The 27802-nt window shown below is 36.2% G+C and overlaps 1 protein-coding gene across 1 annotated transcript; it reads left to right on the forward strand.

Moving 5' to 3' along the window:
- The first annotated feature begins 283 nt into the window (after window positions 1–283).
- ODF2L (outer dense fiber of sperm tails 2 like) lies at window positions 284–19180 on the forward strand. Its single transcript, XM_069023166.1, has 16 exons — window positions 284–391; window positions 2443–2604; window positions 4114–4176; window positions 4411–4482; window positions 6219–6335; window positions 9118–9303; window positions 10615–10724; window positions 12194–12329; window positions 12891–13001; window positions 14189–14293; window positions 14907–15053; window positions 15586–15642; window positions 17013–17092; window positions 17177–17339; window positions 18265–18390; window positions 19052–19180. The coding sequence occupies exons 1-16, from the start codon at window positions 284–286 to the stop codon at window positions 19178–19180; spliced, it is 1872 nt and encodes a 623-aa protein (XP_068879267.1).
- Window positions 19181–27802: the final 8622 nt, after the last annotated feature.

A 27802-nucleotide genomic window follows, 5' to 3' on the forward strand; every position in this document is an offset into this window, starting at 1 on the left:
TTTACTCTGTCCTTGGTGTGTATTCAGTTTTCTGCTGTGGAAGGATTTGCTTTCTGTGCACCAAATCTGTGAATTCAGTGGTGCCTAAGCGTTTGCAAGTTGTGAATTCTTGTGGAAGATTTCAGTTGCCTTAGCTGTGTTGCACCTCTGCTGTGACTGGTCCAGTCCAGTAATCCCACTGTAGTGGGAACAACCTGGGATGCCAGCAATGCTTAGGTTACTGATTCACAGAACACCAAAATCTGTTAACATATACTGTTTTGTTATACAGCATTAAATCAAAATGTCATCATCATCATCACAATCATCCTCATCTTTACCTGTACATGACTCTACTGCTCCTTCACTGGACTTTGATCTTCAGGAAAAGTTTGTTCTTCACACTATTGAGGCAAGTTCCTTCTGTTCCTGTTAGGCTTGATTTTTTTTTAACTGTATTTACTTTGTTAACAAGGTTAAAAATATACTTCCTGGTTATAGATGTGATGTAGGTGATATTTCAAAAAATGGCTAAGTGACAGTGGTGGACATAGCAAGAGTATACTGAAACTGTGAGGAATGAGACAACTCTTTGTAGAAATTAAAACAATTTATTAAAACAGAAAAATTGAAAAATTGCAAAAAACTAACAAAATATAAAAATTTGGGATCCAAGTGGCTCAAGAGGTATGCCCCAGGAGCGCAGGGATTCAGGAACTTAGGCTTAAGGCAGCTCTGAACCTCAGGTAGAGAAAAGAAAAAAAAAAAAAAAACAAACTTGCAGTCTAGGCTGGTCAAAAAGAAATCTATTTCTAAAAGCCCCTAGAAAGGGGTAGGTTTCTCCAGCACTGCCTTAGCAAGCTGGAGAGGAAGGGAGACTGAGTGAGGCACGTGTCTTTCTTTAGCTCCCTTTTATAGCTTTTGCTCCGCCCACAGTCCGCCCACAGCCCACCCCTTTGGTTCAAGGTGATTGGTGCTCTCCCTTTGACAGACCATCTCCGTCCACCAATGGCTCCTCCTGGTCAGAGGGGTGATATTAGTTGAGATAAGGGTCATGGAGCTTACGGGGGCTGGGCTGTTTGTTGCAACTGGGGTTTTTAAAATCTGCCTTGAAACCAAGATACAAGTAAAACATAAAAAAATACATCCAACACATCTTAAAACACTTGTAAAAGTATACAGTAAACACAGGAAGACCATAAAAACTTGATTAGTGTACCTGGACTGATGGATTGATTTAACATTCAATTTAAAAATATTAAGCTCAAATTAATTAAAGCACTTAATATGCAAAGACCAAGCACAAATAGGGATTTCATGTATGACAGAAACTATGACAAAATTCTTATTTGTTCCTTTCTGCTTACACAGATTGGCTATGATAAATGAAGCATTATGTTTAATCTTCCAAGGTGCTGTTTTCACTGGAAGTAATTAAATTCAAGAACTTGGTTTTGGTTTTATATCCAGGAAAAAGCTACAAAGAGTTGCAGTGTGTTACACAAGTTGAGGTCTGCCAGGAAATCTAATCCTGTTATAAAACAAGACACACACACACACATATACATGTATAAAATAAAAAACCTTGGATGTTTGAGTGTATTCATTTGCCTTAAGACAACAATTAGAAACAGAGCAGTCTGCATTCTGATTCTCTGAGGAAGTGCTTATTTAAGATGGGAACTTCCAAAATTTGTTACTCATTTTCTCAATTATGTGAAGGAGAATATGGATGTAAGAACAAAAACTCTTAGTCTGAAAAATCCTTTTGATGGAGATGCACGTGGCACAGGCTGAGCTCAGAAGAAATGGGTCCTGGTGTGTGGAGAAGGCAACACAATCCACTTCTGAAAAAATAATGAGTAGTCAGTGGAGCACTGAGTGGAGTAAACAGATAACTTTGTGCTTGGTGAAGGCATCAATCATGCTGGAATGCTAGGGTAGAGGCAGGAGAGGTGTTTGGAGAAGGGGTGAGGGTGATGACAGGCTGCTGGTGCCTGATAAGGAAGTGGGGGAATGGGATGCATTTAGGTAGTAGGTCTGATACGGCTCTGGGCTTGCCATGGCACAGGCAGCATCATTTTCCTGAGCAGCCAGGCCTGGTGAGAAGCTTTTCCAAACTGGGAAAAGAGGAAAGCCATTGCTGCCTCGAAATTAGAAGAAGTCTGCTGTGAAAAACAGCAACATTGGAATCCGAGCAGGTCTTGGTCACCTTCACTGGAGGTAGTCTGTTTGCCTTTGCCTTGTAGATTAGGTGTGTTCTGTGATCAAACTGAGGGTACATCCTGTGATATCACAGGCTTTTATCCTTGTTGAAAGTCCTAAATTATTCTTTGACCTTTAAACTTTCGCTTAAAGGATTCTCCTGAGGACCTGTTTTATGTTGATATCCTTGAATTAGCAATATCAGTGACCTTACTGTGAGTGAAACTAAGTGTTACGTAATTATGAATGCTATTTCAGGGAAAAACATGTGTGCCACCTGGAGAAACAGGAAAACCATGTTCACTGCTTCAGCCACATATAAAGGATTGTCATAGAACTACAAAAGCCATCCAAGATGAAAAATATTTTACTGATCTGAGCAAAGAATCTGACAGTCTAGAACACCAAGTAAGAAAATACGTAAGGCATAAACATAGAATCAATGGAAATGTATGTTTCTTACACAAGTCTGAAAGAAACATTTAGTCATATTATCTGCCTTAATGGACACATTGGGGAGAGATTTTTTTGTTATGTGTTGTGCACTAAGAAAGTTCCTAAAAATTTGGAAGGAGTTTGTTGAACTATGTTTGTTAAAACAGGAAGTGGATCTGAGTGAATTCCTGTATAACAGTAGACACGTGGAACTCACATATGGAACTCACACAGAAACCTGATGGAGTGAAAAATGTAGATTTCTCTTAAAATTAAATGTGATTTATCATTGCTGACTTTCTTAACTCTTTTTCAGAACCTAACAGAGATGGGTGTTTATTCTGAACTTTATTTTTTAATTTTGAAGATAATCTTCATTTTCAGGTTTTCATAGACAATGCTAGTTGTCTTACAAGCATGACGCTTTCTGTTGATCATTCAACAAAAAGATAAAACGTTCATAAAGAATGAACTGTGGGAAAGACTATTTCCTGAGAATGGAAAGATGTTATGAGTAATTTAGGTTTCCAGTCACTTCTCAATTCTGGGAAGTCTTCTAGGTATTTTTGCTCATAAATCAGTGTCAGGTCACAAAACACCATTCCTGTTTATATGTTATTTTTTTGCTGATAGCAAATCTGATTCAGTGTAGTCAGGAAAGGTTAGGACTTCTATGGAATACAATATTTATAAGTTTGCTCTGCATGCAAAGGTGGAAACATGGATGCTAAATTGAGGTCCATGGACTGACTTCACAGATAGGCATGGGATCAAGATTACAGAACATTATCAGGGATTACATGCAGGCCAGGATAAGATGAAGGAGTTGTAGTAAAATTTTGATGCCAGAGTTTCCAACTTGAGTTCGTGGGTTTATCTTCTCATTAGTGAAATTAAAACGTTTGGGAATTACAGTCTAAAAGCCACACAACTCTACTTTTTAAAAATAGAAAGTTATGTGCGAACACACACAATTGGACATTTTAAAATAATGAGTTTAGCTGACAATATCATGGGCACATAAATTCTACAAAGAGTTAATGCAAGTTGATTTTTGTGATCTTCCAGCTTATGCTTTCTGATTCAATTTTCAAATTCTCCTAACTAACTGCGGCTCCTGAAAGGCGTTAGCACTTAATATTAGTCTTTGAAATACTGTGAATTCTACAAATGCTTTTACCATTTAACTACATGCTTAAATAACACTTATCTACAGTATTTAGAGCCCTTCTAGATAAAATAAATAAATAAATAGGTGTATGGAATAACCCTGGTTTGTTTCTTCAGCTACAAATCCTATGTACAAAATAAATTGAATCTTTAGGGTTTAAAACCACCAACTAAGTAGCTTGTGAGTATGTGAGGTTTCATATTCATATGTACCAGGTAGCAAATTTGAAAATGTAGCACATTATATGTAACCAATTTAAGACCATTGAAAAATTTTAAATCAGTTATAATCAGAAGAAATTTTTAATGTTTCCTATGTTGCAGTTAAACAATAAAAACATTAACACTTGGATGCAGAAGCTAAGTGAAAATGAAATTCAGAATGCTGTAAGTAAATTAAAATTTGATTCTCTTTGTTCTATGCTGTACATCTGAAATTGGCTACCTTATAGGGTCATACAATTTTCAGTAAGAGTGGAAAAGTAGGAGTATTTGTGATTTACCGTCACAAAATTGAATCTTAGTTTTACATCTGAAATGTTCATCAATGCGCATTACTGGGGCTTTATTGTACACATACATTAAAATAATTTCTTTGTTGGTTTTTTTTTCCCCATTAAGAATCTCAGGAAAAAAATACTTGAAAAGGAGAAACAGATTGAAGAACTTTCATCCATGCTTCAGTGTGAAAAAGTGAGTGACCCGTTCTGTTGGAATGAATGTTTTCTTCCAATGTACTTGATTTTTAATTAAAAATTTTAAACTTTGAGTAAAACAATTATTTCAAAGACCTATGAAAAAAGTAAAATCCTGAAAGATGTTTCATACAGAATTATCTTAAAACCACCAAAACTATATTCAAACCAACTACGGATACAGTCATCCTTAACACTAATATCGTAAGGTACAGGGAGGGGCACACATCCAGACTAATGGCTTTTGACTTCTGATTTACTGATTTTCAATAGTTCTGGGAAAAAAGTATTTATATGGCATAATATGGAGTAAGCTAAACAGATACTGTTCACAGTTAGTTTCCATGGCTCTTTGAGGAAAGGTAGTACAGACAGCAGAGCTAATGTCATCAAAGGCTGACAAGGGTGGCAAGAGAACATTCATTCTTTGCACCAAAAGAAGGGGCTCAGTGCAAATACCAACACTGGAAGGGAAGAACTGTTTTGTATAAGAGGGTAGTGTAAAAGTCTGAAAGCTATTTTACTGGTAGTTTGGCAGTGTGTGTTACAGATTGCATAGCTCCAGTGCTCTTTATGTGTATGCAATGCAGCGTGGTTCAGTGTTAGTGAGGGACCAAATAGGCTCAGTTAAACCTTTAAGGGGGCAGTGGTGTACTTTATTTGTAACTCCTTGGGGTGTTTTAAGAGCTATGGTTCTTCTTTAAGAATTTTTTTTACTTAACCAAGTGAACACATCACTTGGCTGTGGGATAAATTTTACCAGCTTGTCATAATAGAGGAGCCTGTGGGGACTATTGTCATGTCCTTGTCTTCAAGTGAAGGAGCACATTTTCATGGAAACATCTTTTTGCTTCAGAATAGAAATGCTGAACAGAAAAGCCTATAAAGATTCTGAAGACCCCAATGCCAGCAGACTTCAATGTTGATCTATGTGGCATACCATGCCCTGACTAGAGACCTACCTTATGCTGAACAATTTAGGGTGTCCAGCATCTGAAAGGATAAATGATTTTCTATGCCATCCCCTTGTTCCTTCTTACATTAATTTCAATAAATGGCATTTTCATCAATACTTGACAGAATCTGCCTTTCTTACTGGTATCTATAATGAACACATCCACTGGTACATTGTTTTAGTCTCTTTTAGTCTATACTGATAATACAATAATTTTCTACCTTATTACTTCTTACTTAGAATGAGCCAAAGGAATGAAATTGAAAGATATTTCATAGAATCATCTGACCCGAGTCCTGGTGACATGAGTTTCCTTTTCCCTTATGATTTATGTACCCCTCAAAATTAGAGTTTGAATTAAATGCATCAATACTTCTAATAGTAGATGGTGGTCTTTGGAATTTAATGAAGGTCAGTTCAGGTCTAATTAGTCAGAGCACAGCTGATCGATGTGGCTTAATGTTAGTCATCCTGCTAGCTGGATGCCTTTGCTCAGCCTGGATTTCTGAGTTCATGCTTCCAGGCCTTATTCCTACTTCTTAAACCCAGATTAAATATGATGCAATAATTATACATAAATAGTTTCAACTTGGTGATTTCTATTTAACATTAATACAATTAGTAGCACGTTAGTGCTTGTGAATATACTTGTAGAGCACATTTTTTCTTTTCCAGGTTTTGAGGACTTTCAAAAGTCAGTTAGAAACTACAGCATAGTAAAAAAAATAAAGAGAGCGTCATACAGTATAGTCCAATAGATTTGTGTTTGTCTTTCTTAGATCAACGTACAGAAAGGAAACCAACTGTCAAGATCAGTAAAGGAAGTACAAGCTCACCTGCAGTGTCAGATTGAAAGAAAAGAAGCAGAAAATGATGAATTAAAAGTGAAAATACAGGTCAAAATGTTTTTATTTGTGTTTCAGTTTATTGGAAAAAATAGCAAAACCTTACTGTGGCCTGTTTTGAAATCAAATTCTTGGTAAAAGAAAAATCCAAAACAACTAGAATCATAAGTATTTATATTTTACAAGGTCTGCCTGACCACACTATTTTAATTGCAAGGTTGTTTTTTTGGTTTTTTTCTTCTTTTCTCAACGTGCCCACTTGGACAGTTCCAGTGAAGCAAAGTGAAACATGCATAGAAGCTAGAAGTGTTTGCACTCACTTAACTGCACTGTCTAGAAGACAGTCTCCATATGGTCAAGAGAAAGAGATAGGCAAGTCCATGTGGTGCCTTTCTGTTCGAAGAGAACGGTGACAGCCACACCCTGTTTTTTCTTATTGTCTGTGAAGGAATCAATAAGTCTCTTTATACTGACTGAAAGTGAAACATTTAAGACTAATGCCTAATCTCACTTTGTTTGAGGTAGGTAGAAGTAGGTTAAATTATTTCCATTTTCTGTTCTAAAAAGCACAAGTTAAATTTGGGTGCTTGTTTCAGTTACTGGCTCTAGAAAAAGGCAAGGAGGAGGTCATGTGTGAGAGGCTGGAGCTGTATGTGGCGTCAGAATACAGTATATGAAACTTGTCAAGGCATGAATGAGCAAACATTGGCCAGAAAGAATGTATTTCTAATTTCCAAACGTTTTTTTACTAGCATATATCCCCTGCTAATTGTATCGTTTGAGGTTGTTACCCAGCCTACATCAAGGCAATTTTAAATCACATGTCTATGTCTGCATCCCTCACGTTTTCTTCTAAATAAAAATTGTTTTCTTATTCTACCTAGTACGATTATGGAATTCCAACAATATTTTCATTAGATAAAATAGCTTGATATACAGCTGTATTTTCATTCAATCTCTATTTAAAAGTTTTGTTCAGTTTCAGAAATTGCTGGAGGATTTTGTTAATATCTAGACAAAAGCTTGCAAAAGCTTAGCATTGCTCTTGTGAAATTAGTTCTCAATTTGAATTTACCTCAGCCCCTGACTAGTGCCCAAAGCACTTTTTCTTAGTGTGATTCTGACCTCCTGTGGTTATGATAGGGGATAGCAGCTGTTTACTTACACCAATAGTTAAAGAAATCCATACATAGACTGAGATCTTCTATTTGCTGCGTTTATTGAAGGTGTTTATCCACCACCTCAAGTCACATTTTTGTTTATTAGATGCTCTGTAAGCTTTTATATAGAAAAACTACCATTTACATAGGGTTTTGTTTTATTGTTTCATTTTTGAAGTAGCACTTTTGCTTTTTGGTGAATCCCAGTACCCAAGACCATCTTTCACTTGGAAAACCACATACATTTTGCTTTGATTGTGTAAAAGTTTTGGGGCCATTAGCCAGACTTGTACTGAGAGATATCCCCTCATGCATATTATGCATATTTTATAGCAACTGGCAATGAGTATCTTGAATAAGGCTGGCACATTCACATAGTCAGTAGCCAAGTAGTAGGTCTTTATTCATGTAGTACATAATGTAGTGTCAGACCTAGGCTAAAAAGAAGGAAACAAATGTATTAATCATTCCTACAGTTAGAATATTTATCACTGAACTGAGTAATTTATTTGCACTGCTGTTACCTACATTGCTGGAGTTTAGTGGAAGAATAGTAAGAGATATGAACAGGATTTACACTTGTCTTTATGAAACTAATTGTCTATTGGTAGCTTGGTCATTTTTGATAGGAGAATCTGAGACTCTCCTTGAATCAGAGTCTGGTATTGCTTTTAATGAACATCATCATGTAGTGTTTTAATGTCTGTTGTTGTTTTCCATTCATATATATGTGGTATATAGATGAAAAATACAAAAGCCATGAAGTTAGAGAGATCAGCTTCCTGCATGAAATGGGATCAGTATACTGTCTTCATCAGACTGACATAAGCATCTAGTTAGTCAGAAATAATAACAGTAATAGAAAAGACAATATAATGGCAGTTCTAAAACCCAGTTCCCATCTTGACTGCTTTGCACATGTTTCATAATATTATTAAATGCATTAAAATGCATTTCTGCTTCATTGTTTATAAAAAATATTTTCTTCACTACACAAATCTGTGTCATTAATAAAGTGGGGCCATTTTACGCATGAAAAAAATTCAGAGATCTTGCAAGACAAAAGTACATTGTCATTTAATCGCAGACCATATTGTAATACCTATACTAAAGAAAAGACTCCAGCCTTTCCTAGCTTCCTGACTTTAAAAAACACAAATCCAAGCTATTAAATTTCATATTAAAATTTCATATACAGTCATACAGCCTATCTCCAGACCTGGTAGTGTGTGTGTCACTCGATTCAGAGCACATACTCTAATACATCAGTGCATATCACTGGTAGCATCATTGAGGTGATATTCTTTACAGAAATAGTCTGAGGAAACCATTTTATTTTCCTCCTCATAAACTGGTTTAACATCTATACCATGCCTTCTAAATTGAAATTCTGCATTCATTTCCAAGAGCACACAGAGATGGTTAGATTGCTGTCTTTCCCCCTACTCCTGCCTGCTACTGCACCTTCTCAGTCTCTTCATCTTTGTAATGACTTTCTCTCTGTATTTTTCTTGTACTTATCTCAGCTAGCTCCTTGCATCAACCACAAGATTTGAGACACCAAGATAATACGGAAACAGATTATAAATGTAACAGCTATTCCTGATTATTTTATAGCACAAAATTATCTGTAAGGTTTAGCATTTGAAGAGTTGATTTTAATTATGCTGCAGACTCTAGAAAATAAAATAGCAGAGTGGAAACGTCAAATTGGTGAATACAAGTGCCAGAAGTTAGCCTTAAAGGAAACAAATGAGCAAAAGAAGATTGCTCTGAAAAAAGCAACAAGGTCCCAGAAACAAAGAGTTCAGCGCTTTGAAGAAGCTGTGAAAAATGTAACCTCTAAAATAAGAGAACATGTGAGTGACTATGCTGTGAGAAATGTTGTGTTGTATTGATTGAAACTGAACAATGGAAATACTTTCACCTGTGGAAAATAGAAACATTTGTTTGATTGGGCTGTGCTTCTACGTCTTTTGTTTTGTTGCTCATTTGTTAAGGAAAAGGTTGTTATAGGTGTCATGAAAACTGTTACTATTAACTGCCTTTGTTTTATTAAAATTTAGTGATTGTCTTAAGTCATGAGGTTGTACATTTCAAACTGTAGGAAGTAAGAGGAGTCTCACCAGCTTTTGGTTAAACCTCTCCTGGTCTTCCTGTTAGTCCTCTGTGGATAAGCACTGAGTAACTCAGAAATACAATGTACTAACTGAGAATCCATGATCGAGGTTTGAAGTCTTAGTTTTCTTTATTTATTAATATGTGATGTCTCATGTGGTTACTTAGCTTTCTGTTTCTAGGCTGCTTTTTCTGAACCTTTTCAAAAGCCAAGTATAAAACTTCTTCTTTAATCCAAATTGTTCCATGGAATCTTGCTCTGCCTATCAATAGTTTGTGATTGTTTTAAAAGGTCAGGTGCACCATAACTGTGCTTACTGCCCTATCTGGATTTCCTAATAAGAATATGTTTTCATACTTTTAGATGTGTTGTAATAATTTCAGATATGTCAGTATTAAAGATACACTTTTCCACTCAGTGTTCCAGGAGATGATTAATAGTGGTTTTTATATTCTTAGATCTTTGTGAGAAGGCAGTACTGGCTCTTTAACTAAAATTAGCAGTACAGAGGGACAGCAACTAATTCCTGAACTTCTGATGTTTTGAAGTCACACTTGTTTTCTTCCTCATTGAATTTCAAGATAGCATGTGTTGGTTAATTATCTGTATTCATTTAAGGGATTTTACCTGTTTCATTTCTTACCTAGCTAGTGTTTTTCATTCTTAAAATATTTTGGCACAGTTTTATTTGTGTATTAATTGATGTAATTTATATGTAGTTGAGATGTATCAAAGACAATTTTTTTTTTGTAAGAAAAGGTTGTCATCTTAAATTTCAAAATGTTGTATTCTACAGTTGATATACAATACCAGTGTTTAACTATGTCTCTGCTTTGAAAGTAAGTCTATACTTAGACTGATTTTTACAAAGTGTGGCTAATTTTGTTGATTTTCTTTTGAGATGAGAGAAAATTTATATTGCTTTGTACAAGGGAGATCCAATAAAACCTTCTTATATTAAATTGCTCTTGTGTTTAGAAAAATTAGAATTAAATGGCATTCTTCAGTGGCATTCTTATTTTACATAATTTATAATTTCTACATTCTCTAGGAAGTCAAACTGTGTGAGATATTGTCAGCCTCTGATGTCTGGAAAAAGCAGCATGATAGAATAGTTGAAGAAAAGACAATGTTAGAAGTTCAAATAGAAGATCTTCAGAAGTAAGTTGGACTGTTGATCTTTTTTGCTTATTTATGTAGTCACGGGGTGTTGATATTTAGTAGTGCAGTACTCATTGTTGACAATGTAAATGAGTTTATTTATATTTTAAAATTCTGAGCAGAATTTAGAAGTTGGAAATAAGAACAAATTTAAGATTTTTAGCCTTTTCTCTGCTGCATTTCACTTCCTTTAAAGCTTTATTCCCCTTTACCAGTAAGGAACATATTCTTTTCCCTGCATACTTCTGATTAGCCTGAACTTGCTGGCAGCTACTGTGTGGCCTCCACATAACCACTTATTTAATAACTGATTCAACAGCTTGAGTGTTAACCCTTCTGTTTACAGAATAGAAGAAGGTTCTTTGTCTTCTAGTTCGTACTTCAGACTAGTGATGGCAAAATTATTTCAGTTCCACCAATGTCTCACCTCACTAGAGGATAGAGAGGGTTCCTCTCAGATGCCCATTTGAACAGTTTACTCATGTAAGGAAAAGCAGAACAAAATTATCCAACCTTATTCAAACTACGCAGTCAAATCTTAATGTACATGAAGGATATGCCATTTTTTAGCAGACAGTGACAAATATCCTTTTACTGTTCCTGTTGGTAGAAATATGGACTATAACTTAAATCAGCAAAAGAAACTTTTAGATGCCTTTATTCTAGGTCTGAGACAGTATTTATTTCACAAAGAACTTGATTCATGCTCAAGTGTTTAACAGCTGAAATTAAACTGGCTTGAATATTTTGATTTTGTTCCAGAAAATCTGACATTTTTGAAAATATTTGCAGCAGATTTTAAAATTTAACCAAAGTGCATGTAGACAAGATCACTCCAGAAATCTGTCTAGCCCGCTGTTGGTCCAGTGTATACAAGAAGGCATCTAAGAAAGGACAAATATCATTCTGCTTCCAGCTGGTTTTTGCTGGTTTTGTTTCAGCTGGAAATACAAGTCTTTGCCTGAAATGTGCCATTCTAACAAGACTTGTTCTACTAAGCAGTGTGTGACTCACTAAACAGCAAAACAAATTTTGTTAACTTTATTAACAAAAAAAAGCAAAAAGTGAGGCATAGCATAATTTTTTGCTTTTAATAATGGAAAGTGACATTCCTAAAGTAGCTAGGGAATGTTCTTAGTAGACCTTAAATGATATACCCTATAAATTCAATATAATTACATTTTGTACAGTGTGCATATGCATAGTTCTCTTGGAAGTATGATTGGTGCTCTGTAATTGAGCTAAGACCCCTCCCTTGGAGTAGAAACTCTCCTCTTTCAGACTGTTTATTTCAGTAGATAATTGTTTCTTTGGATGCTTAAATGCGTTCCCCCTTTTATTTTTATACATATATATACATATAAACAATGAAGGAGAATAGGAGAATGTGTTAAGGTTCAATTTAATTTTCATAGTGAGAGTTTTGAAAGCACTGTGTATTATAGAGAACTTCTTGCCTGTCTAACAAGTCAGATCACAGGCCTTGTGGAAGGCATGAAAAGAAGGGAGGAATGGAGAAGAAACTCGGAGGAGGAAATTCTTGGAAGGCTAAATTCAGTTAACTCTGAAAATGAAAAGATTTCCCTTGAAAACAAAAAATTAAAGGTGAGATTATAAATCATTGTTGAATGGCTCTACATTTCTCATACATTAATGAAGTAACCACATTAATTCTCTTTGGACCTTCTGTCTAGACACATTCTAGAAACCTCTAGAATGAAGATTGCCATCCATTTATAATAGTAAGGGTAAATGAGACATTGAAAATTTTTCAGTGGAAATTTATGGCAAAACTAGGAACAAGGTTGTCTGATGATACATCTGCTTAACCAGGATGCTATTTATTTTACCGTCAGTAACTGCACAATTGCTTAAGTAGAAATTGGTTTTTTATGTTTGTTAAAGTTTCAAATTAAAGAACTGAGTTTATCTCAATTATTAATTTCAATTTTGAAAGAGTTTACAGGTTTTGTATTGTATTTGTCATCCAATATAAATGTTCTCATGAGCTGACGAATGAACTATGGGCTATCATTTTTGTTTGACAGGAAAAATACTTATGTCACTCTTCCTAGTGCCTGCAGGTCACTTGCTATTAATATCATATTCTAGAATGTGTTATTTAAGTAACACTTAGAAATTTTTTATTTTCTATTTTTGATCAAGGCTTCCCTTGCTACATTAGAGAACAGTACAGTTTCTGTTGAATATGAGTTGCTACATCTGCAAGAAAAAGCAAAGCTGCAGGAAAACCTCGTACAACAGCGTAAAAATGAGGTGACTTACCATGTTTGAAACCTTCAAGTATGTTTTCTTAAATTTGTAAGCAGTTTTGAAGAAATGATAAAGGTTTTGTTGATTTTGTTGTCATAGGGATTGTAAAATTTTTGTAATACTGAGTATGAAAGAAGAAAGTGCTATTACAAACGATATCAAAGAACAGTCTCCATACTGTTAGAAGTACACATAGTCTGTACTGAATTGTGTGAAGCCCACTTGAAGCTCATTGAAGCCAACAATTTCAACCTTGCTTCAACAAGATTTGCCTCCTAAAAAGCAGGGTAGTGACCCAATAAACTATATATTTAAAAAATTGAGTCTGGTGTCTTCAGTGGATATACCGACGATACTTTACCTCTACTTGACCATATTTCATTTTGTGTTCCTAAGAGCATATCAGTATCCAAGTAAGTTCAAGAAATTCAAGTTCATTCAAGAAATATAAATTAGGGTTAGGGTTAGGGTTATGAGTATAGGGTTATATGAGTTTTTTATTTCACTAGGTAAATCCACATTGAAAATACTAGTGAAACAAATAAACCAAACTTAAAATGGGCTTTTTATATTTTTTTTTTTTATTTGGCTCCATTCACACAGAAATTTTTGCTTCAAATATGTATATATTTCTGCTATAGTATAGACAAAATTTCACTGACATTCTTCACTTATTTATTTTTTAAATCATTGTCAAGAGAAAAGAAAGACATGATACAGAATCTAAGTAGAGCCAGTGAGCCCTGTCTGTGGGATGCATCATCACAATTAAATTTGTTGCCAGTGGTAGATGGTAGATGTAGTTTCAGGTAACAGCCAGCCTTAAGCAGTGAGTGGAGTGAAATTCCTTAGCTCAGAGCTGTAGTGACTCCAGATGGGAAGTGTCAGTGATAGTTGTTATGTGGGGAGAGAGGTGTGACCCTGGCTGGCTGCTTCTATAGTACAACTGTAGCTCATTCTCCATTGTTGATAACACACTACTGATATGACAGTGCTCTTTACCTGGTAACCCTTTTATACTTGCTGTGACAAGTAAGATAATGAAAATAAATAACTTCAAATAATGACACACTTTGAGATACTATTTAGAAATCATAGGTTTTCCTTTATGCTTCATATTAATGATTCTATATTTTCTATATTTAAATGAAGGACCTCGCAAATGTCTGTAATAAAAAATGTTGTCCTAGGTACAAAAAAGACAAATTGCAGTAGAAGAATTGAAATCCAGATATGAAGTGGTCTTAAATGAAAACAAAAAAATAACAGAAAACAAATGCTTAGAAGAAAATAAGGTAAGTTTTGCAGTAATAAAGAATGTTTCCAAACAATTCCATAGGATACTGATCTTTTCTACATTTTTGTGATGTTATTAGAAGTCACAAGGTACTGTCTCTTGGTTTTAAATTTCTGAGAGTTTTGCTAACTGCTATCTAAAGCTAGTGGGTTTTGGAAACTACACAATTGCAAACAAGTGAGGAATGATTCCTAGCGCAATGACCGAGTAGTTGGGCTGCTATTTTAGAATTCCAGAATTCTTTTATCGCTTTCAAAAATGTGATTTTATTGTTGATGATTTTGAAACTAGCTTTATGACAGAACAGCTGTGAAAGTTGTGTATGGAAGCAAACCTACTGTAACTGCTGGGGTTTTTTTAACTAACAGTTAAAATTGAGAATCCATACAGAGATGAGTTATAAGTTTTTCAGCAGATGGAGCTGAACACTGGAACACAGCACTTTCTTAAGAATCAGAAAAGAACTTGTATCTTTGTCAGTATTTTATAAAATAGGTGATATGCAACTTGTGTAGAATTTTAGCTTTATTACCTACATGAAAATCCATTAAGTATTACAATTAATTTATGGTTTTACACTTACATTTTTCTCCTGTGATGCTACTATGCAGGTGAGGGACAAAACGGAGGCTGAGTTAAAGGAGTTACAACATGTTTGTGACTTGCTGAAAGCAGCTGAGGAAAACCAGCAAAGGCTTATGTCCTGGGAAAGGATCCTTGCACAGAAATGCAAAACCCTTAGGGAGCTGGAGGTTCAGGTGGTTAGAACATGCTGATTTCTAAAGATAAATGAGAAAATTATGTGGAAAAAAGTCTCTGGGACATTTTTTCCTATTGGCGTGTGTGACAGTGGTGAGGTTTCCTTTGTTACTTACTGCATAAATCAAAAACTTCTTCTGTGGAAATAGCACAATGCAAATAAAACTGTTGCCAGCTGTATTTATGTGAATTCATTATGTGACAAGATTTGTTACTTTTAGAGTGAGTATATTCTTGATCTTTTTAAATACTTATGTCCTGAGATGTGTTGCAGAATTCTTCCCTGGAAATAAATGCAAGTCTAGATATTGTTTGTATCTAGTAGAATAATTTAATTCTACATTAGTGTTGGTTTTAATGGCTAATTTATAAACCATAAAATATTTAATCAGATAAATTATATTCTTGATGATGTATAAAATTTTAATTATTGCAATGTTTTAGTTGATTAATTATTTTTAAAATATGCGTTAATATGATAATTTCTATTTTTGGCTGTATTGAACACTAATGCTTGTATTTTCTCTAAAGCCTGAATATGAAAATTCCTTGGGTCTTTTTTCCTGTGACATCAATTTCAGTGGCAGGGTAGGTTTGGAGTTTTTTTGTTATTGTCTTTTGTCTTTTTTTAATGTGCTTTTGAGTTAGAAGAGCACAAATGATAAAGGTTTTTAAGCTAGTGGGGTGGGAAAGGGGCTTAATCATCCTCCTGTGTCCGTGAGAAAACTACAGTTGAAGCACAGTGGGTCTCTGTGCTCCTATAGACTATTTATGTTTATAAAAATCATAGCTCTTGATTTGTGATTCTTCTAGGAATGTTCATAAACTCTTATATCTATCATTGTTTGGCAAAGTACTTTATTGATTTTTATAAATTAATTTCGAGGTGCAAAATTTATACCTCATATAAAATGATGTATGTAATTTTAATCTAACTACAAGTTTTCCTGAAAAAGTGTGAAAGAACCACTTAAGTATAGTGAAATAACTGGGAGTAAAATCACTAGTCTGGTGGAACAGTAGTTAAATTTCAGCATTAAGTCTTGGGGATGTCCTTTACCCTTGACTCTATAACTGGAATTAAGGAAAATTCATTTTGGAGCAATTGCTGCCTCTGCAGAAAACCTCTCCTGGGTTCAGCTGGACTAATTTCTGCTACTACCAGTCTGCTACCTGAACATCCTGTAATTCTTACAAACAAAATTAGGCAGATTAGCTCAAATTGCTGGATGGGACTGCTTGAGGTAGTCCAGTGAATGGTGGTGGTCAGCCCTTTAAATGACGGTGCCAGCAGGCTGTTGATGTGGCTGTTTACTGCCAACATGCTGTTGATGGGTGGTAGAAGGAGCAATAATCTCATTGCTATTGAGATTTAAAAGAATACATGTAAAAGTTTTGCACTCTGGATGCTGGACAGGAGATGACTGTTTTCTTGCTTCCTTCAGCTTCTGCTGCTGATACATCTCTTTTCATGAACTCGATTGTCTTTTTTGATATTCACTTCCTTCTGAAATTCTTTGTCAGTGCTGCACTGTTCTTCTGTGATAACCATGTATGTATGCAGTGTTATTTTTATGCTTCCTGTGGCTGTAGTGTGAGGGAGCCTTTTTTTGCTGGGAGATAGGTAGACCTGACCAACTCCTAATACACAAAGCTTCATGAGCAGCATATGGAGTTTTTTAGGACTTTGTTACTTAGCAGGTTTTCAAAAGTGTTCACAGAAAATTTTAATCTCCTACTTTGGCTGTATTTTATTAATTTAAGATAGTCATACAAGGTACAGTAATACAAGATAATGTTTACTTGAATATAATATAGCATTTGCCTGAATATAGAATAGCATTTATCTGAAATTACAGATAAATTATTTGATGGATTTTAATAGGCAGGCTTACTTTACTCTAGTAAGATCCTGTATACAGGTCTCTTCAACTAGAAACAAATCATCATTTTCACAGGATAGTGTAACTTCCATGGGCTATCTTTTATTAGAAGAAGAGATCTGTAACATTCAGAAGAAATATGAAGATCTTCAAAGGTAACTTGAAAAATCTGACTGAAATTAATTTCTACACTTTTCTGCTATAGTGAATTATAATGTATTAATCCATTTTTTGTAAAGGCAATTAGGAGAGATGGAATTTCAGAATGAAGGACTTGCTTGTCAGCTCAGAAAAGAAGATGAGACTCTTCTGTGCAGTAAATTGCAGCTTGAAGATAAAATTGCAGAATATAATGCATTAACCAGACAACTTGAATCTGCTTTGGAAGAAGGGAGAAAAATGGTATTGGTGATTTAATACATCTCTCAGTCTTGTTTGATACTTTCTATTTGAAAATAGCATTAAAAATGTGCTTGAGAAAAAATTATGGGACAAGACTATTTTGCATGTGGAGAGCAATACTAAAAAGTTACTGTGAATTTCTGCCTGTTTTAAATATGGATTGAACAATCAATTCCTTTGTCAAGTTTGGATCCTATGGAAATTAATAACAAGTTTCAATTGACCAACCTTTTATTATCTTTTTTTTTTGACAAATCAAAAGGCTTTAACAACCTAATATTAAATCCCACACATATGGCAAAAAGTTTCTGCACAAAAGCTTAATCTTACCTTTTATTTTCTTCATTATAGAAGCTCACAAGAAATTTGGTGTTGAAATCTTTCTCTTTTTGGAGGAAGAGTTTTCATTCTTTCTATATTAAGCTGAATTTTGTAATTTGTAGAAATGCAAACAGTAAATCAAATTCAAGAGGAAATGTCGGAATTTAGATTGTAGTGAATTACATTAGTTTAATCAGAAAAAATGTATGAAGTTGTAATTTCAGATTAATAATGTAGAAATAACCATCTGATTTTTTCAATACTGAGGATATTTCTTTGGTTTTGAAAAAACTAAAATTTTGGCTTAACTTGAAAATGAGCTAAAAAGTGTTCCACTCCCACTAGTATTACATTTTTTTCCAAGTGAAACAGCTTTCAAATTTGGCCAGAATATTTCTCAGGTTTGTTTAATTCTTGTGCATGGGAAATAAGTAAAGTATTAGATGAAAGAATAGGAAATAGAGGTATTAATATTAAGAGATAAGAAAATAATTTGATTTGGGCTTTAACAGTAAAAATATATGTAATATAGATATCATTTATAAATATAAATCATATATATATATATATATATATATACATAATTTCTCTCTCATTATTATAGGTTGCTGAAGAACGGGAAAAAATATCATACAAAGAACAAGCCTTTCAGAGAAAACTGCTACTTCTTGAAGCTGAAGTGAGAAAGAGGCAAGAAGAAAAAAAACAACTCCTCTGCTTATTTCACCATGTGAGTAAATAATGGTATTTGTGATTTCAGAAATCACTTACCACGTCACCATTTACACAAACAAGTTCCTATTACTGAAAACACACTACTAATACAGTTGATACACGCTTTTCAGAATAGTAAATTAATTCAGCTTGACAATATACTTTGTACATTGACATTTCCCATCAACCTAACAGATGCCGAGTCTAGCTAAATCACTTGTATAATATTGAGTTTACACTTACTCAGTGCAGTTTTCCCAGCAAGACAAAAATAAAAAATATGTATGAAGTTGTCATTTCCCTCTCAGATCAGTTGTGTTCAGTAAGCATATCTAGAATTGATTAGATGCAAAACAATTCCATAACGTTGTAGTGATATCTTTTTTTTTTCCTGAGTTAATGGCAATAATCTGAATTTAGAACTATTATAAATTATTATAGGCCTTTTTTTTGATTTTAAGTCTATCCAAACATGTTCAGTTTGGTCCTGACTGAACATAAATAAAGGCTTCAATCTTTTGAGGCCTTTTTTAGCACCTTTGCTTTTGTGGAGCCTCTGAAAACTTTTTTAGAGGTAAATAAGGCTATAAAAATTTGGTACTAGTTGTCTTAGATTATTATTATGATTGATTTATATTTTATTTCTAAGTTTCTTTGCATTTATCTTTTTTCATTAGAATGAAAAGCACCATGAAGTACATTTGAAAGAGCTGGAGAATAGCCTACAGAAGTCAGAGAACAAGAACCAGAGCATCCAGAATTATGTGCAGTTTTTGAAAGCTGCATATATAACAGTGTTTGGCTGAACTCTTTAATCTATTTTATAGCGAAGAAACTTATCAAGATTGGCCTCCCAGTCTTGTTGGAGATGAAGCTGTTGAGGCTTTACACTATTTTGCCATTTTTGATGTTCTATTTTGAGTTCTATAATGTTAATTCTTCCCTAGGAAAACATCTGTTGTGGGCAGGAGAGAGCAGGTCAGTCATTACTATATATCCTACTGGCTGGTCACATGTGGGAAATTGGGCTGATACTATTGCTTTAAACAATTATGTTATCCATGGCACAGCAGTGCAAAGCCGAGTGCATGACAGCAGTGGCAGGTGTGTACATGTGGGGTATGCACACAAAATTGGTCTGTGAATGTCCTGGGCTCTAAAATCTTACATGAGTCCTTTTAGTCCATGGTAAATGAGATGATCACAGATTATCCTTCAATTCAATGATATCCAACCTATTAAGACAGGCAAAAATTTAGATCATTAGGTTCCTTCCCTTTTTCCCCTGCTGTTTAGTGCTAGTATAGTACACACTGCTGCAATACATGGGGGAGTCATCACCACAAGGCTGTCCCATCCAGCCATTTTCCTCTACATCTCATTATGCTCAGGAATATACCGTAGTAATATTTTATAAATAAGTAGGAAAATATTTTAGATACAGGTATCGTTTAAGCTCTGAATGTGCTGATATATTCTGGTGACACGGTTCCAGTAAGATATTTAAGTATTTGAGTTCAAGAGCTGCTGTTCAGTAAGATTGACTTATGTCTCAGGTAAAACACATATAAATATTCAGCTGATGCAGGACTGTTACAGTTACTGTAACAGTCTGTACAGTACTGTTACAGTTACTGTTACAGGATACTGCAACACGTGTATCAGACAACGAGGCCTGTGGAAAAGAATATATGGACTGATTCTTGGTAGATATTTGCAGAGATGTTTATTTTCCCAGCCACATGGCCGGGGCTCTGCCGAGGCACCGCTCAATCACGGGACCCGAGGGTCCCTGCCCGCGCAGGGGAACACAAAACAACCAATGGGGAACGAGGCTGACCAGGGGCAGGGAAACCTCGTGTCTCCCCCCCAGAGCCCCTCTCCCAGGACCACATGGCAGGGGGGAGGGACCCCTAGATTTCACCCGTTTATTTTTAACAAAAAGAGATTTAAAACTTAACATTGAAAACAACTGGATAAACATGAGATAACAAGGACAGTTTCAAAACAAAACAAGCCACCCTCCTGAGTCTTTAAATGTCCAAACAGATTCTCTGGAACATCTTAAGGCTGACAGAAGGGAGACAGGACTCTCTGAGCATGCTTTGTGGGGAAACTGAGGCAGAAGAGGGTTTCTTCAATTTGTACCTGTTGGAACTCTAAACAACAATAGTTAATTTCTCCCCTCCCCCTCTTCATCCCCCACTCGGCATTGGAGAGGGATTTTTGGTGAAACAATTGGCAAAGGCATGGTTTTGTGAGGGAAACCATGGGTGAAAAAATGGATTGGGAATACACTGGGGATAATAGCATATAGGATAAAGGGGAAAGGTAGTATTAGGAAAGGGAGACTGTAGGGGGGCTTATAATGGAGATATTGTCTAACATGACTACGATTTTTAGCATATATACTGCCTTTCACAAAAACACCATCAGGCCCAGTGACCTCTACTGCTTGCAGGCCTTTCCTTCCTTGAATAATCCTGAACTCTACCACTTCTCCATCTCCTAAGCTTGGGATGCATTTTTCAGGGTTATTCTTTTTAATAGCAGTTCTATGAACGAATATGTCTTCCTGGTTGCCACATCTCATTATAAAACCATAATTTTGTTCAACACTATACCATTTTACTATTCCTAAAACCTTAGCTACGATGATTTTTTCCTTTTTCCAAGTGGCTGCTGTTTTCTGTCTCACTGTGGTTTTGCTTTCACTTTCCCTCGTTCCCATGTTGGAGCTGCCAGGGCTGCTGGGGCCATCAGGGCTGCTCGTGCCTGCGCGCTCTTCCCGGGGTCACATTCGGGGCTGTGTGGGCCTGGCCGGGCTGCGCTGCTCAGTTCCCTGCGCGCCGTCTCCTCTGCTCTCAACTGCCCTGCCGCTGCCTGGCGCCACACCCCCGTCTTGGCCGGGCCCCTGAGCAGCGGCCCCCTGCGCCCTGCTCCAGTGCACATCTCGGCTGGGTACGGCTCTGCTCCACAGCCATCGCCACTGGCCACCGCCCGTGCACTGCTCCTCTTGGTCAGGCATTCACGGGGCTCGCTCCACCACGCGCTGCGCCGGGCCAGGCGGGCACCGCCAGGTCATGCTGCTCCCACCGTGCCTCACTCTGCTGACGACAGAGCAGCTCGCGTCACTCTGCCCGCGTGAGGGAACTGCCTCGCTGCTGCTTGCAGAGCGCTCGGGACACGTGGCTGCGTGCACACGGACTCTGAGGCACGCTTCCCTTCGCAAGGACTCAGCTGACATTGCTCAACAGTCTTGGTAATTAAATAATATTTACGAAAATATTCTTGGATCGGCATGTATTTTGACTCAGAAATTAACTGTGTCCAAACGGTCTTCCAAAAGTCTTTGGTAAGAATCAAGTCCCAAGAAACGTGGAAAAAGTTCTTAAACAGCCATGAAAGGAAATGTTTCAGTTCCTTTTGAGCTTGAATTAAGCTAAAATTTACAAATCGTTGTTCAAGAATCTTTTCAATTTTAAGATAAATGTCCATATGCGGCTCAGAGAGTCAAGAGTCTTTCCACGGTTCCTCCATAGTTTAGAGATGGAATAGCAAAATGAAAACAAGAAGAAAAATCCAGAGTTTACTCACAAATCAGTCGCTGTTCTTAGGGATCGGGGATCGTTCTGCTCTCATTATCCACCATTTGTTACAGTGGGGATACTGCAACACGCATATCAGACAATGAGGCCCGTGGAAAAGAAATAGATATGGACTGATTCTTGATAGATGTTTCAGAGAGATGTTTATTTCTCCAGCCCCATGGCCGGGGCTCTGCCGAGGAACTGAGGCAATCACGGGACCCGAGGGTCCCTGCCCGCGCAGGGGAACACGAAACAATCAATGGGGAACGAGGCTGACCAGGAACGAGGCTGACCCCGTGCCTCCCCCCCAGGGCCCCTCTCCCAGGACCACATGGCAGGGGGGAGGAACCCCAACACAGGACTAGTACAAAAAACAATTCTGAATTTACTTTCAGTTCTAAATTCTAATTAATTTTGTAGATATATGCTGTAATATGTTTTTTGAAAAGTAGTACATTCAGTTAAATATGTGATTTTCAATGTACACTTAAATAATATGTATTTTTTGACCAAAACCATAAGTTAGTTCATGCATAGACAATACCCGTTCTATTTCATTGTTAGTTATTAGTAAGGTGTTGAATACTTATTTCTTTCGCAAATGTTTATCTATCCTAACCAATACTGACATGTGCTAATGATCTGCTTCTGTGCACTTTCAAAAAGTAAAATTATAATTTATTACACACACACAAATATTTGTATTAATTTCATTCTGATTGTGCTACTTGTAAAATATCAAAACCTTTTTGAAAGTCATCATGGATGAAGGAAAGAGTTCAGAAATAAATTGTTTAATCCAGTCCATGAGTGGTTTTCCAAAGCTGTACACTTTTCATTGGGACATGATACAAAGATGTACACTAACTTGATTTTGGCCTATATTTTGCTATCCAGGAAATTAGGTTTTGGGTTTTTTTTCCTTTTTAGTTTGTTTTGCTTCTTTTTATGACTCTCAACTGCCTTTTTGTTTGTTTGGGTTTTTGGGTTTTTTTCATGGTAGAAATAGGGCTACTAGTCACAAAGATCATTTGCTTTTACTCAGTTCCTTTTTGAACTGGTGTTAGCTTACCATGTCTTTTGCATTAAAAAAAAAAAAAATTAGGACAAGTTATTGTGGTTTATTTCTTTCTAATAAAGAAAATAATAAAACTTTTTCTAACTACTGAAGGATCTAGCATTTAGTTGAGATTGCTGCTTGTATTTTTAGTAACTCGGTAAAGTATAGCTAAATTAGTTCTTGCCTTGTTCATTTTACGGTATAGAAAGCTATGTGTTGTGCCACAAAGTTCTTGGATGCAGCTGTACTAATTTGACTGCATTGTGGTCTTCTACTGTTTTTCTTTAAAGCAAATTATTTTTACTGTCTGCATCACGTAGCAAAGTGATACTCAATGTTATAGAAAGAAATAGACTAATTAAGCTTGCTTTTGGGTGAGTTGTCATCTCTAGACAATTTTAGAAGCCTTTGGTAAGGATGGTGTTGCCAGCCTCTCACCTCTCAGCCCTTTTTCCAATGCTATTTTTATTTGGTATTTCCCACCAAAAATGCTGAATATGCTGTTTTAGTTTTCCAATACAGTCAGATGAAACGTATTACTGCTGTAAGTATAGACAGAAAAAGTATCAAACCCGCAGTTCCTGGTCCATATTGTGCTTGCTTTTGTGATTATACTTTCAGTCTGAATGTGTTCATTTGCAGGGCCCTTATCAAGCTGGAAAGTTTCTCTTCTGCTGGGCAGAAAGTCCCTGGCTAGAAAAGCAGTAAAAGACAGAGATTTTTTATAAAAGTTTGACAATGCTTTCAATGATGAGCTCACCCAGTAGAAAGAGAGTTTATCCAGTTAAGAATGGAGTAGAGAAAAAAAAAAAAAAAAAGAGAGAGATTAAAACACTATATTCTCTATCCCAGTTTATTTAGATTTTCTAGTAAGAAGCCATTTTTACTGTAGGCTTACTAACGTACATAGTCAAATGTTATGCATTGTGTGTGTTGTAGAATTTTTTGATTTCAAAAGGATTTTGTAGCAATTTTCGGCAAAAGCTGGCTCAGTGTGATCCAAGGTACGTAAGACAACCCATGGCTGAACTGATGCTAAGTGTTCTTCTTGTAAATCAAATCAAAGCCACCTGCAATGTTATACTTTACCCCCTGTATCTGTATATTTCTTTATTTGCTACCCATGCTAAATAATTAATTAGTTCATTTTTTTTTTGCTGTGGAGTTTTCCAGGAATTACTTAAGTGTGATTGCCATGGATCTGCTTTTAAATCAGTTTGTTCAGTCATCGATAGCTGGGTGAAGAGAGACTCTGCCAGCAGGATATGCACGATTTAAAAGGATACTTCAGTTCTTTACTGGTCAGCACACACAAAAGGTGACCAGGAATTAATGAGCTGTTAGGGTAAGAACGAGTGTGCTCAAACCCCCTCATGAGCAATATGCTACCTGCTGGCCTGGCAGGCATCAGCTGGGCAGGAAGAGTCGGCCTCCAGGAAGGAGATCCTACTGTCGCTGATAGCTTTCAACCCACATTTTAAAATGTGGTTCAGAGATCACACCACATTTAAATCTGTAGGGTGCCCTTTGTCAGTGTGGGGTACATTGCTGCATGCATTTCAGAGTGGGACAGGATTTCAGAGTTATAAGAAATGAAGTGATTAGAGGTTGACAGATTCACTTTCTAACCAGTACATTTCCATATTCAATTATAATTTCCTGTCTTTAATTATGTTAAATTGTAAGCATGTAGAGTCCTGAAACTGGCAGATCTTAAAGAGCTGACCTGGATTCCCTACTCCCTACTGCAATCCTATATGCTTTGTATTTGTTAATGTGTGAGAGCACAGAAATTAAACCAAACAGCGTAAGTCTTAGGGCTACTTGGTACCTTACCCTTTTAATCCTACCTGCCCAGTAGTTTATTAGTGGTTTAAGTTTGATAAAAGATCTTTTCCTGTTTCCTATCTATGTCACAAAAGCTGCTATAAATTCTTCTTACTTTCCAGTAAGAGCAGAGGTACTCAATAATTTTGTACCAGGCACAGGCCTCCAAAAGGGATATCTTTATAGAAGATAAAACAATCACTTGAGCTCCATATGGATGAGTACTCAGTGGAGTGTGATAGGTTACTAGCACAGCAATCCTTTTGAGAAGTTCTCAAAAGGAAGTTCTTGTCTATTTAACTGTGAATGAAATCAACATATGGATATCTGGGAAAGTTTACGGAGAGACTGAAGTTCAAAATGTCTTCTGCTAGAAACGTGTCCAGTATTCTTACTCAGAAAAGAGCCAGATTAGACATTTTTGTGACAAAATCACTTTGTTGGTGATATTCCTACAGGAGAAGTGACCTGGTTTCCTCCACTGATGAGCTGTTTAGCAGTGTAACATCTGTGTGCAGCTCTTTCTGCTCTGGGGGGCCTAGAGCTGGCCAGCACAAACAAGGATCAAAGCAGGGCCCTATGGGAAAGGATTGTGCAGCGTGTGAATTAGACACAATGATTTCATACAGATTTTTTTTTTCTTTTTCAGTGAAAGTTTCCTGTGGATCACTTTAAGGCTGACCTAGCTCAAACACGTTTCTTAAGGCCAGAAAAGTGAGACCCCTGTGTTGATGTCCACCGACTGGGAATTTAAGCAGTCAAAAACATGAAATTATTGCAATCACACAGGTCATGCATTTGGGTTCAGAATATTTTCCTGTCTACTTCTGGCTGAACAGCAATCATACAGCAGCTGTCACTCAGTAGTAAAGCTTCTAAAAGTTGAATGTGGTGTGTTTTATATTGCCATCCATATCTATCTGCACCCTCCACTCAGGATTTCTGATATAATGCTGTTGGCTTGCAACCTCTGAATAAGACTGTTACAGCTCCTAAAAGTCCGAAGGCAAATCATTCTAGCGATAGGTAAATCATCCCCCCTCAGAGAAGTCCTTTAAATCCTAGCCTTTAAAAAGCTAGGTTTATTTGGAACATTAATATAATTTCCAGGAAGTAACTGACTTTTTTTTTGATTGTTGGACAGAGCAGATCAAATACCTGATTAATATATTGTAATGCTTTCATGGCACATTAATCTATTTCATTGAAAAGCAATTGGGAAAAAGATTATTTTTTGTGCAGAGACTGCTGCAATTCTGCCTCCCTTTGCAGCAGAATAAATGTAGCATATTTTTGGCTGTAAAACTGTACCTTCCAATTTATCGACAACATAAATATTTCATGTGCCACTCTGCCTTTCAGTAGTGCTACTAAAAATTGAAACCAGGTCTTACTGGTCCAGTTTTGCATGCTTTTCATCCAGCTCAATCTTTCAAACAGATCTTTGATAACATCTAATTTCTAGAGCAGCTGTTTAACATCCAACAACCGTCGTCCAATCTCCCATCAACGTTTCAGGCATGCGGAGCCCTTGTTCATTATCATCGTGACCACATTCCTATTCTTAGCAAAGCTTCTCCTTTGCAGAGCAGCAGCCTACTCTGCTGTGGCAACAGTCCACTTAGTAATTTACAACTCCACCCACTAAATGCCACTGTGAATTATAAACTACTGAAGTAAACCATGTATTTTTAACAGCCTCAATTTTACCATCATGGCTGTTCATAAAAGTCAAAGACATTTTTGAAGTGCAAAATTGCTAAGTTAGCATTTCAGGTTGTTCTCAGGACATTGGCTGTTCCTTCACAGTAAGGTTTCCCCTTCTCTTTCCTTGAAAAAATCAATATATTAATACACTGCAAAACACAAACTGGTTTGTATCAACATTTTGCTCTCTTTCTAGCGGAAAAATCTGAAGAAATCTGAAGAAAGAGCCAAATCTAGGCTCTTTCAAATATTTGTGCAAATCCTTTGCAAGACTGGAAGAAAAATCCAGTTTCTTTCAATTTCAAATAAATTTCCTGCTTTTATTAAGTCTTGTTTTAATAAGATTGTGGTTCAGGAGAAATTTCACATGGATATTTATGAATAGATAAAAATGGACTTCAAGTTCTGTGAGTGTTCAAATATCGTTCTGACATTTACTGGTGTCATTCCAAGCCTTAGTAACTCAATGCAGTTATAGTCAAGCACCAACATATTATGAAACATGTGTGATGCAGGAATAGACATTTATATATTTCTTTGCGTACTTGTATTTCATGGGAGATTTCCCCAGAGAGGAGCATTCAGAGGTGGCAGCCTTGCCAATTTCTCCTTCAGTGTGCACATGTAATAATGGAGGGGAAATCTTGTCTTCTAGTGACAAGTTTCTAACAGACCTATCATCCCAAGATCTAAAACACAAAGAAGCTCAACAGAATGAAATAAATCCCAGTAACAGAAACAAAAACTCCATGCTGCTGTGTAGCGCAGGATATTCTTTGACTCCTCCTAAGTACTGCTTGTTGATAGCATTCTTGGCATGGTTCCTTCCACTCATGAGCTTAGTGTGTTTAAGCAATACTCTCATCTGCTAGGGAAACTGGGTACAGTGGTACCAACTGCAGTTCCTAATTTTAATAAAATATTGCTTGCAAGGTTTTTAGCTCTTCTGGCTTCAATTAACCCAAGTTAATGTCTGAAAATAGGGCAAATTTTATACAATAAACCTTCTTTCTTTCTAGCAGCCTAATAATTTCTCAGTTCTTAGCATTATATCTGGTTTTAAATGGTGAATATCAAATCTTTAATTGCTCTTTGTCTTCTTACTGTATTTAATGAACTACAATTTTGTGTTAAAATAGGAACTTTTTCCATCCATACAATTCTGCCCACTTTGAAGCAGTTTTCAGTATCACATAATGGAAAAATAGTGCCTCTATCTGTGAAGGTGTTTTTTGAACAGTCAA

This window comes from Aphelocoma coerulescens, chromosome 8 (assembly GCF_041296385.1).
Source record: "Aphelocoma coerulescens isolate FSJ_1873_10779 chromosome 8, UR_Acoe_1.0, whole genome shotgun sequence".
Classification (NCBI taxonomy): domain Eukaryota; kingdom Metazoa; phylum Chordata; class Aves; order Passeriformes; family Corvidae; genus Aphelocoma; species Aphelocoma coerulescens.